The sequence below is a fragment of the Ailuropoda melanoleuca genome, chromosome 3 (assembly GCF_002007445.2).
Source record: "Ailuropoda melanoleuca isolate Jingjing chromosome 3, ASM200744v2, whole genome shotgun sequence".
NCBI lineage: Eukaryota > Metazoa > Chordata > Mammalia > Carnivora > Ursidae > Ailuropoda > Ailuropoda melanoleuca.
In genome coordinates this window covers 10,536,027-10,548,123 of record NC_048220.1, presented here as the reverse complement: position 1 = coordinate 10,548,123, position 12,097 = coordinate 10,536,027, and the positions used below count along the sequence as shown (strand labels likewise).

General features: G+C 47.9%; 1 protein-coding gene across 4 annotated transcripts in view; it reads right to left on the bottom strand.

Annotated features, from left to right (window-relative positions):
- TNFAIP8 (TNF alpha induced protein 8) overlaps positions 1–12,097 on the bottom strand; it is a 111,730-nt gene that overhangs the window by 28,755 nt on the left and 70,878 nt on the right. The window contains exon 1 of one of the 4 annotated variants that reach the window (XM_011220021.3): positions 6,573–6,822. The exons of the other annotated variants lie outside the window; for them this stretch is intronic. Within the exon in view, the coding sequence (XP_011218323.1) occupies positions 6,573–6,645 (73 nt within the window). The 5' untranslated portion in view covers positions 6,646–6,822. Of the gene's footprint in view, positions 1–6,572; positions 6,823–12,097 lie in introns of those variants that run through there. 4 annotated transcript variants of the gene reach the window in all.

Genomic DNA, 12,097 nt, shown 5'->3' with positions numbered 1-12,097 from the left:
AACTTTCAACTCGCACTATCGTTTTGCACAACCCACTCGATGAAGAAAGGTACACAACCACGCTCCCCTCCTTCTTTTCCAAAGTTGTCAGCATCTTCCTTGTACAGATGGAAATGTTGACAAATAAAGAGTTTGTGGCAGATCTAGGAACTCCGCATTGTTCTGAGATGAAATCACTACGTCCTGAGATTTTTCCGGCCTCACTGCATTCTCTTTCACCTGCACACTTTTTGGCTACTTCTTGGATTACCAACAGCCAGGAACAGGGAATTTAATCATCTGTGTTATCCTGCTTGTTCCCTGGTGTCATAACTTGGGGACTAGAAAGGCGTGGTACGTACTCAGTCTGATGAAAATTTCAGAAGTGAGGAAGAAAAAGGCCTAGATGTACTGAAGCTGACAGAGCTGGGGGTGTGGGGCGGTTTCAGGTCATCAGTGATGTCCACTGCACAAGAGACAGTGCGACATGGATCTCTAAATGGATTTTCCACTTTTAGTTCTTGGGAGCACACCACACTCCAAAGCTAATGATTACATAAAAGGGAACCGTAATCACATCAAAGTCCGGTGTCTTGGGGCATATGCTGTACCTTTTACATTATACATGACATCAAGGTCAACCGCACCCAGGGCGATGGATTTCATCAGAGCCTTTCCTTTTCGTTCCCTCTGCAAAGCCAGGGCTGGTGCAGGGAGGGATGAGGGGAGAGAACTTAGTACAGTGATGCTGGCTGCTCAAAAATGCGAGGCCCCGCTCTTGTCCCGTAGGTGCTTGGGTCCCTCCCACTGCAGTGGGTGCCAGGCACCTCCTACCAGCCCTGCTGGGCTCTAGGTCCTCTCATCAGGGGGAGAAGGATGCACTTAAGACTCACTACCCACACCCCCCAGACGCACAGAAAGAGCCAGGGCCTGGGCTCTCCACTTTCTCCTCCAAACACCTGTCTCTCCACTCCTGGTTTCTCACACTGGGGTACAAACAGGCGCAAGACCACAGACAGCATCCTCCTGAGAGCCAGGCTTGATGGGGTGTGAGGGCAGCTTTTGGACATTCCCCAGCAGCATCATGTCAGGGTTCAAAGCACAGGTTCTATGGTTAGAACCACAGAAACTCCATTCAAATCCTAGTTCCACTTTTTCTAGCTGTGTGATTTTAGGCACAGTTCCTAACCTCTCTGAATTTCAGATTTCTTTACTGTTTTGTGGAACTGACACAAAAGGTTATTATACAAGGATTCAGTGGGATAATATACATAATCAGATGCTTAGCACCACACCGGGCACAGGAAAGAGCTCAATGCATTTTAGTGTCACAACGGTGTCTTCAGTCTTCCAGACAAGTCACTGTGGACCCTGACCCCAGAGATCAAAGACACAAGCTTGTTTTGACTCTGCCATCAAGAGTGGAGGATTTAAGAAACCCTACATAGGTTTGTCCTTTAGGTTGGGTCTGGAAACCGGCACAAGTGTTCAAAGGTTTTCATCCCATGACATAATCTCATTTTAAACTGATTAATTTGATAATGCTCTATTAGGCTTTCTTCTGTGAGAGGCCCCAGGTCAGCCGCGGGGGATTCAGGAAATAAAACACGCACAGACCTAGCTATCAGAAAGCTTGTCATGAAGTGGAGGCAAAGAAAAAGAAAATCAGTAACAGTAATACGTGAAAATATGGTACAACGGAGGGAAGTTTAGGGTGTTAGGAGAATGAAAAAGCATCTACTCCAAACTGGGTCCCTCTGGAAATAACTACCCATGTGAGAGTGATCCCAACAAAGGATTCCAACAAAGGCTGGACAGGACAAGGGCAGTGGGGTAACAGATATTTGCTGTTGTTTTGGTGATTTCACGTCGGAACTCCCTTCCTGTTTCTGGAGGAGCCCTCACTTTGCAAGAGGTGGTGGGAGTTAGACCCCTGACTCCCACTCCCAAAGCCGGAAGCAGACGTGCCCTCTCCTCGGGGCAGCAAGGGGCAGGTGCACAATCTCACACTGACCAATCCGATAGCTGATTTCAGGGATTTCTGGATGCTGAGGATGGCCAAACACATTCAGCCACATCTCAAGTCCCAGGAATGACAAAGGTGAAAAATACAGCGGAGGCGAAGGCCGCGGTGAGGTCCTAACCAGGCGATTCCAGGGTATGGCCCCGGCTCCATCTCCCCTCCATTTCAGGGGCCCATTCTCAGCCTTTCTGAGATGTATGAACTACGCAATGTGCTTCCAATAAATTCTTCTGCTTACGACAGCAGGAGTCCGTTTCCACTTCTCATAACCAAGAGCCCCGATGACAGAGGGCATTATGGCAACCTTCGGGCTACAAATGCGGAAGGCCTGCACCAAGGCAGGGACGGGAGGAGAGAAGGAGATGCATCTAACAGATAATGAGGAGGATGAAGTGCCAGGTGGAAGGGAAGATAAACTAGAGGGCAGGGTCAAGGACGCCTTGCAGATGTGTAATCTGGAAGCCAAAAACAGAGCAAGCCAAACACAGAGCAACTTATTCAGGGGAAAGACCGAAGGCAGATCAGATTTGCAAAGAGGAAGAAATGATGGGCTCCATCCAGACCTGCTGAGTTGGAGGCTCCTGTGTGACCTTCAAAGTGGGGTGTGTACCAGGCAGCTGGTTCTCAGAAGACCCCCAGCTGGAGGCCCAGGAGATTAGACAGAAAACAGCAAGAAAAAGGAAAGGAGAGCAGGGCAGTGTAGCCTCATAGGAACCCCGGAAAGAGTTGCAGAGCACAGCAACACTGGCCTCCCAGCACAAATGCCAGGGGAAAAAAAAAGTTAAGATCAGGACAGGACGAAATACGAATGCTGGCTCACTGGTGATTTTGGCGGTTTCTGTGGAATGGTGGAGAAAAAGACAGACCTCGGTGGGATAAGCCATGACAAAGATTGAGAAAGTAGGAACTGTGGGGGAGGAATTTTTTTTAAAGATTTTATTTATTTATTTATTTATTTGTCAGAGAGACAGAGAGAGAGAGAGAGAGAGAAGCACAAGCAGGGGGAATCCGCAGGCAGAGGGAGAAGCAGGCTTTCCTCTGAGCAGGGAGCCCAATGTGGGACTCGATCCCCAGACCCTGAGATCAAGACCTGAGCTGAAGGCAGATGCTTAACAGACTCAGCCACTCAGGCGCCCCTCATTTTATAAATAGGCAACAATCACTTCTTACTACTCCCAGTGGGGAAGAGAACAGACATGGTCTTGCCCTCAAGAGCTTGTGGTCTGGAGAAGAGATGCTAAACAGGGCCAGCGACTGGAAGAACGGGTGCTCTGAGAGAGGACAGTCAGGGATCCTAATTCAGGCTGGAGGTTCAACAAAACTGCTCCGAGGAACTGAAAAGGGGGTCAGGTGGGGAGAATGCTATTTCGGGCAAGAGAAGCAGCAAGGGCAAACACTCTCAAGTAGGGAGCTGAGCACATCTCTATGCAGGAAGAAAGGGACCAAGAAAGCCACGGGGCCCACAGGTGGCTGACAAGCCATAGGTGGAAGAGTGGCCATCCACCGAGGAGGGAAGGACCCCTGCTCCACAGGCACCAGGAGGGAGGTTGTGGGTGAAGGTGAGTCTGTCACCCTGGGAGCAGGAAGTCGAGGGCGCTGTCTACGGGCTACTGTTTTCTTTGTGAAATGGCAGGCCTGGTGAGGAGACGAGAGATTCTGGTGGAGAGGTGGTGTCCGTGGGGAAATGTTATTATGGGCCACGGAGGAGGAGCTGAGCTCACTCACCCCTCAACCCTTCCTTCTTCCCAAGTCTCCACACAGCAACCGCTCCCTCGAAGGCCTGTCTCACTTCCTGGTACCAACACTGTAACGGGGACATAGGAGCCCTGGATCCCTTGATGCTTAGCACTAGAAGGGTCCTCAGAGAACTTAGCTGCCATTCATTTTTTCCTATTTCATAATGAAGTACTTTACGCAACAGGACGCCACTACATGTGAAGAATGTGGCATCAACCCATCTCCTCAGGAAGCCCCCGTGCACTGGAAACTGTTGATAGCCTCCTTCCCGTGACCTTCCCCTTTTTAACACACTGGGTTTCTCTCTCGCAATTTCTCTTGCTCTCTTAGTCACATCATGCATGTCTGGCGATCTTAAATTCACTCCGCTTTTACTAAAGCGAGGCCTGGATTCTCTCTGTTTCACACTCAAGTACAATCACCTATTCATTTGTAAGCAGGCAAAATTAAATCAATTCTCTAGGAGGGGGCTCTAGACGAGGATGGGGGTTTAGCCCTCCTGGCACACGGTCAAGTGCGTTCTAAGCTATGATGGCTTAACAATATCCCTAGTCATTTGCTTCCACGGTCACTCACATCCACAAATATGTCGGCCTCCAAGGACTTCTGAGTCGACTTGATATTTTTTTCAGATTCAATCCCAAAGAAAGTATACTAGTCCCTCACTGCGGCTCAGACTTAGAAGTGACTTAAAAGTATCTCCCAATACAGCACATCAGGCACGAAGCATCAGAAGGCAATTTTCGTGCAGTGTAGACACTGTGAAGCATTTGTGGTGATCTCACACTAAATGGGATACTGAAGTCCATCAGGAGGAAAAAAAAAAGCTAAGGAGAGGGAAAAGGATTAGTAAGGATAGAGAAGATAATAAAAAATCATTTACACAGTGTGGCTCTTTTCATAGATATCTGAGAGGCGGTAGCCAAACAGAAGGTTCTAGATCACAGCTAACACCCAGTCTTACAACAACTGCCCAGGACATGGACATGGACACACACACACCCTTTACTTCCTGGCAGAAGTTACGACGATTCTATTAATAAAGTATTCGTTCCGTCTCCCTGAAGAGTTATTCCATATTCTACCCTAACTGCCATCAATTTAAAACTCCAGCACCTCATATTCTTATTATTTTTTAAAAATTCTAGGCTTTCTGTAAAAAGCAGAAGCCAGATAAATTACTGCATATCTGAAGAATGTAAATGATGGCAAGTGGAGGCAAGGTGAGGACAAGGTAGGAAGGGACCCTCGAGGCACCTCGTCACACTCCAGGTTTTAAGTGAACATCCAGAGAGCTGGGCAGGAGGGAACAACGTGGAAACTACTAGAGGAATGTATTAGACACCTTGGGATACCGTGTTTCCACCTTCTTCCCACTTCTTCTTTCCCAGAAGAAAGGAAAAACACACTTAGGAAAAAAAATACCAATTTAAATGCTACTTGTAATCTACAAAAAAGTTCACCAGGCTGGATCCTCTCAGCCTGTTTCCTATTTGCTTTCGACTACTTTTGACTTACTATAAATTGCTGTTACAAAAACAGAAAAAGCATCCATCAGCACATAGCTCCATCAGGACAGAGGCCACAGCAAGGAAACATTAATCCCCCAAGCTCCACATCAAACTCCAAAACAATGCTCCTGGCTGTCATTTTTCATTCACAACAGCCTTGCATTTCTATTAAACAAGCCTCTTTTACGGACTTCTCCCCCCACACCGCGTAATAAGGTAAACATCAGCCCACAGAGACTACATTATGAAACCCAGAGCTTCACTTTGGGAGGGGAATCAGTAAAAGACAGAAGAGGGCAAGTTTCAAGGGATCTCCCTAACTCCTGTCTACCAAATGGAGAATGATGGGGCTCCTTTCTGCTCCCCAAGGTCCCAGCGGCTGCTGTGACTGACTTGAAACTTACCAGTTTCCCAAGAGGCTACTTGAAAAGAAAAGGAATTTTCATAATTATGAACAGTCTCCTTTCCTACTCTCTAATTTTCCCCAACTATCCTCACTCCCACCCCCACTTACAAGAGGACTTTTGTATACACAAAGTTTCAGGAAACAAAGCATACAAACACTCACATACAAATAAACTCCCCCAACTAACACCAGCGTATAATTGTGTTTGGGTTGGAGTTTTTCCAGCCCTGTCACCCGTTCTCTGTTAGGAGTAAATGAAACCCTTTGCTTCAGCAAAGTTAGGAACAGACAAACTCTCTTCAGTTGCAAGCTGCACAAGGAGCCCCTCACATCTCCTCAGCTCCCTTAAGCCCCCAACAAAATGAATTCACTGCTGAAAAGTCAGCAAGGAAAACACACACACACAAACACACACACACACACACACACACACACACACACCCCACCAACCAACCTATTCCCCAAATGAAGATCTTTCACTTCTCCCCCTCACTCAGCTTCCCCTTTTAACCGGAAACACAAGGAGTTTCCAATTTCTGAAACCCTTTTCAAGGGACCCTGGACTCTTTGGGCTCTTCCAAGGGGAGTCGCTTTCGGCTGTCCTGATGTAGGCAGGCAGCCCTTTCTAAAGCACATTTTGCATTCTGGGGAGTCAATACGGGGGCCGTTTCGTTTCCAGATTAATCTACAAAGCAGCGGGCTGGCTGAGCTAGGTCAGACTCTTCCTCCTCTTGTCTCGGAAGGGCTGCCGGCTGAGAAGGCTAACCGAGCTGCGAAGACGCAGGGCGAGGGACAAAGTACCCACCGCTCCCTTTAAAACTCCCATCTGCTCCCCCCTGCTACGCCTTTCCTCCACAGTCCTCCGCGGGACTGGGCCGCTGCCTCCCACCCCCACCCCGAGAAATCAAACTCATACCTTCTTTGGATTCTTCTGTTTCGCAGTGCATGGTGGCAGGGGAACCGGTTGCAGGGGCGATTACCGCGGACATGTACTCGGACGAGCTGCTAGTTCGCTCCGAGGCCAAAACCCGCGCACGACAGAAAATAAAAGGAAGGAAAGCCACTAAAATCAAAACCTCCCCGGGGCGGAGGGCTGGTTCTGGTGCAGGGATTTTCAGGGGGAAAGTTCTGCAAGAGTGACGAATCGCGTCTCAGCTGGGCGGCGGGAGTCCGCCCCCGGGGCCGCGCGCCCCGGCCCGTCGCGGGGCGGAGGCGACCTGGCGCGGCTGGCGGGGCCCGGGCGCACGCAGGTGGGGCGGAGGCCTGGACCGCAGCAGCCCGACTCCCCGAGGAGGCAGGGCCGAGGGGGCGCCGTGGGCAAACGTGACCCGGACGGGCTACGCCTGGGAAATAAATGTGCAGTAAAGAAAAAAGTCTCACTCATCTGAGCGCGCGCAAAGACACACGCAAAGAGACGCCTCTGGATCTCTGGGTTAACATTTTCGGCGCCCATTTAACTTGCCTCGTCCTGGGGGATCTTCAAAGCCATAAAAATAAGGATTTTGAAGCTGCTCCGGTTTGTACGTTATTTTTGCAGGAAAGGAACGTGGACATTGGTCCATGTGGGTGGAAGGACCAGTTTCACCGTGCAGTAGGGCCTTTTGAAGAAAGTGGGGGCGGCCTCCGCCCCTTACCTTTGCACGGGAAAAGCAGACAAGGCGGCTTACTCAGCATAACCCGGGCGAGCACTCTTACTCAAACCCCAGCCCGGGCGCACGAGCTACTCTGGTCTGCCCCAAGAGTGGTCCCCGGATCGAGAGCGCCCTTCCCTCCCCGCGCCACTCAGAACAACCGGGGATAAATTCCTTCCAAACGCCAAAGTGGGAGGCGGGTGTTCGGCTTTTGAAATGCTGATAGACTAGAAAGTCTACGGAGCCTGGGGAAGACAACTCAGTTCTTGCCCTCAGGTCCGATGCCCTGGCTCTTACAACCCGCTGAAAGGTAGGCGTCTTGACTTTGCCAAACCTTGGTTTTATACTCCGAGGAGGGAGGAACGGAGCTGACACTGCGGCGCCTGTCTTTATGGTGGTAGTTTGCACAGCACTAATTCCATCACCAATCTCAGGCAAAAGATCCTCTAAGAACGCACCTGAAAGGTCGATTCGGGAATTTTAAGAAAAGTTATATTCTTTTCCTAAGTTGATTTCCCAACTGCTTTCTTTTTCCTCATTTCCCATTTTTATATGGGCAAAAAAACAAGAGTAGACAGTAGGATCTAAATTTTGTGAAAAGAATACACAAAAGATATGGATTTAAAGAGCCTGAATGAAAATTTATCATTTTTATGACCTTGAGCAAATTCTTTAATCTCTCTGGGCCCCCCTTCCCCTCACATGTAAAATGAGGATTAAAAGTATTTACTTCACAGATTTATGTTTGGTATGAAATAAGGTAATACAAGCAAAAAGGGATTTGAAAACCAGAAGTCCTACACAGATTATTACTAACTATTGCACCATTAAAAGTAAATTTTTGTAACAGATGCTCAGTTGTTTTACTTCAATATTGGGTTCAAGTGGGGAAAAACGGATTTATGCAAGTCACAAGCAGTAAAAGTGATTATAAATATTAATATTTATTAGGCCTAGATATTAAATCACTTCCCACTGCTGAGTGATTCTAACATGCCTAAGACCCTAAGCAGACTTTTATCTCAATTTCAGTGAAAGGGCAGGATGGTGAGAGAAAGACATAGCCAATCGAGAGGAGAGAAGGGGAGAAACATCTGGAAAATATCAGTGCTGCGGAGCCACTTGAAAAGTGACCTCACCACCAAAAGGGTAACAGTGTGCACCCTTCTGAAAGTCACTGTTAACTGCGTGGTTCCCTCTGCCTCACATTCCGGGTCAGGAACGGCGAAGATCCATACCTTTACTCAGTGACCTCAAACCTCCAAAGGAGACGTGATCATTTTGAATGCAGAGATATGCTCCCTCACCAGGAAGAAGCGACCTTTCTGGTCCTGTCCAAGGCATCATTCTGGGAGCCCTCCCACCTACATACATCATCTGCCCTCGCCCTCCCTCCCCGCAGCCCAGAGATGGCCACCAGGAGCCCTACAGGACCTCAGCGGGGCCATGTGCCACACAGATAAGATACCTCCCATTCAGCTATAAGTGGACTAAGACGCAACACCTTGTTCAAGGTGATGATTATGCAGATTCAGACAACCCAAATTCCAAGCCGCACCCGCTGCATGCAGGGCTCCCTTTCACCCTCTTCCTTCAGAACGCGCCCTCCTCAGAATTACTTATTAAAAGTCCTTTTGCAAGTCCAATTACGGACGAACCACATGAGATGTGCTTAAACACGTGACCCTAACGTGCTGCTTGTTTTCACATCGGATTCACAAAAAGGCTCTCAGGTCAGCCAAGGAGAAGGACTGCTGCATGAACAGTCCCACTCCTGCCAGGGCAGCCTTGTAATTCAATTTAGAGTCATTTTAGCAACTCATCTTTGAACACTCACCTGATCCTCAAGAAACCTGGAAAAAGCCTTTTTTAGTTATTTAAATGCAATCCAGCGGTCACCTTGGGCAACGGTGTCCTGTTCTGGCTCAAGACCAAGGAATGCTCAGCTTATTTTAAAAGACTGTATGTGGACAAGGACATGCCTCAGTCACCAGTATAACCTTGGGCAAATGACACGGCCCCAGGGCTCCAGCCTGCAAACTGAAGCCCAAGGGCAGCTGATTCTCCGGGGCTTCCTTGCCTGTCACTTCTGATCTATGCTCCGTGGGTCACTTCATCTTGGTTTTGCTCAGCTTTTGTTCCGAAGGGGATGGGTCACTTTTTAGCCCCCAGAGAATAAGGCTCTTCTACCTTATAATGATTTACCTCCTGTAGGCAGAATCTGTTCACTCTTGAAAATTTAAGAAACACTCCAACTTGCTTCAGACTGGCAATCTGTTTACAAGTCACACCAACAATCATCATAGACCAGCCGATACAAAATAGCGATTAAGTTAGCAGCACTTCTCAGTTAATACCATACTGCACTCAAATACTAGGTTCAACGTCTACTCGTGTCTAATAGTGGATCTCCCCCTTCTGTGCCAAGATGGCAGAGGTAAAAGGTTGCCTAAGATTCTGATGGTTTTTTCATTCATTCGGGCATTATCAAATATGTGTATGTATCACATGCAAATGGGACCTGTCCATCTGGAGCTTAGTGGTGTACGTTTGGTAATCTTCTTCTTCTTTTTTTTAAAATTTGTCAGAGAGAGAGAGAGAGAGAGAGACTGAGCAAGCAGGGGCAGCAGCAGTCAGAGGGAGAAGCAGGCTCCCCCCTGAGCAGGAAGCCCGACTGGGGGATTCGATCCCAGGACCCTGGGATCATTACCTGAGCCAAAGGCAGACGCTTCACTGACTGAGCCACCCAAGCACCCCTAATTTGGGTAATCTTGACCACAGATCTACATAACTCAACCTTCCAAGTGACCTTGATTCTAAGTAACGTTTATTAATTCCACCACTTCGCTGAATTTTATCACAGAACAGCAGAAAAATCTCCTAAATTACACCTCAAAAAAAAAAAAAAGCCGTCTTTAAATAAAAGAAAGCTTAGACTTTGGGGTCTTTGGCTCATAGCTGTCCAGATGTGTATTAAGAACAGGAAGATCGGCATGTTTTCTGGATCACACAAACGAGAAGACCAGCAGAACTGGGGAGAGAAGATGAGGTTTCTTCAGGAGGTGACAAACTCTACTCACATTCAGCAAGGCTGTAAATTCTCTGCAGTGAAAAATACTAAATATAAATGAGTATATATGAGTATAAATGAGTCAGACCTACACTCCCAGGTCACAAGAACGCCAGGTCACAGCAACATGCACTGTATTAATACTTTTTATTTCTACCCTGCCGACAAGTAGCTAAATAGGTACATATGACATTTTAGGTCAGAAAAAAAAAAAAGTTGTCTCCTTAGCATAAAAAGTGGCTTTCTTCTATATGATTTTGAAGCCTTCCTCAACTCTTCCTGCATTACTTACGTCCACACCCTGGAAAGTCTTTGGAAGACTTCCGTATCTACACGTACAGTTAGTCGGCTTTCGGTCTCTCCCCTCACACACAGGAAAGGGCTGTGTTCTTGGTCTCACCTGGATGGGGCTGCAGGCTTTGCAGGCTTGTTAACCTTCTCAGACTCTTCTGTATCTCACCCTCCGAAAAAGAGGTAAGGCTCCATGGGTGTCTCTCCAGAGCCCTCTCCTTCCCCACCGCACCCCCGCCCCCTCCGGGGCCTGGTGATCCCGGTCTCCTTGCCTTGAGAAAATTTTTATTTACCAGAAACGGAGAAGGGGGCACTTACATGAGAGCAGAGGTCACGCACCCAGGTGCTTAGACATTGCTGGGTGCTGCAATGAGGCCGGGGAGCAGGGGGATGGGGCACAGAACTGCTGTGAATCAAGAAAGCTCCACCGAGATTGAGTGTGGCCATGGAGGAAGGGGAAAGCTGCCTCCCAGGACCTGTGTTCTACCCCGGGGACACCGTCAGCAAGTCCTTCATCCTCACTAAGGCTCGGGGTGTGAATGGATAATTCTGAGGGAGTGGAAAGGGTGCGGACGTCCGAGGTGAGCATGTGTGAGGACAGCAGTACATCTGGGATAGTCCTGCTTTCTCGGCTTTCGTTGTTTGTGTTATTTTTCTTCTAAGAAATCTTCCTTTCTTGGGGCGCCTGGGTGGCACAGCGGTTAAGCGTCTGCCTTCGGCTCAGGGCGTGATCCCGGCGTTATGGGATCGAGCCCCACGTCAGGCTCCTCTGCTGTGAGCCTGCTTCTTCCTCTCCCTCTCCCCCTGCTTGTGTTCCCTCTCTCGCTGGCTGTCTCTATCTCTATCGAATAAATAATAAAATCTTTAAAAAAAAAAAAAGAAATCTTCCTTTCTTGCTCAAAAGTGTTCAGCAGATGATTAAACACGCACACACACACACGCAGTCAAAATCATGCGTGAAAATATTATCTGCAGAATGTATGATGCATGGTCTTTCTTTTATAATACTGAGCAATGCTGCCATGTATTTACATAAATTTTAATTTAAAAAAGATTTTTTTAAAGATATTATTTATTTATTTGTTTGCCAGAGAGAGAGCACAAGCAGGCAGAGGGAGAAGCAGGCTCCCCGCTGAACAAGGAGCCCAATGTAGGACTCGATCCCAGGACTCTGGGATCATGATCTGAGCTGAAGGCAGATACTTGACTGACTGAGCTACCCAGACAGGCGTCCCTAAAAAATATATATATTTTATTCAGACTTCCCAATTATCTCCCTTGGGTCATCATACCTATTTTACAGGTAAGTCATTAAAGAAAGGGAGGTTATATGATTTGCTCAAGATCACAAAACAAAGTAGTCGTGTTCTTCAGACTGCAGTCAATGCAGTCTAGGCCTCCTGTGTCCTCTCTCTAGACTTTCTCACTCCATGAAACGACTCATGCAAA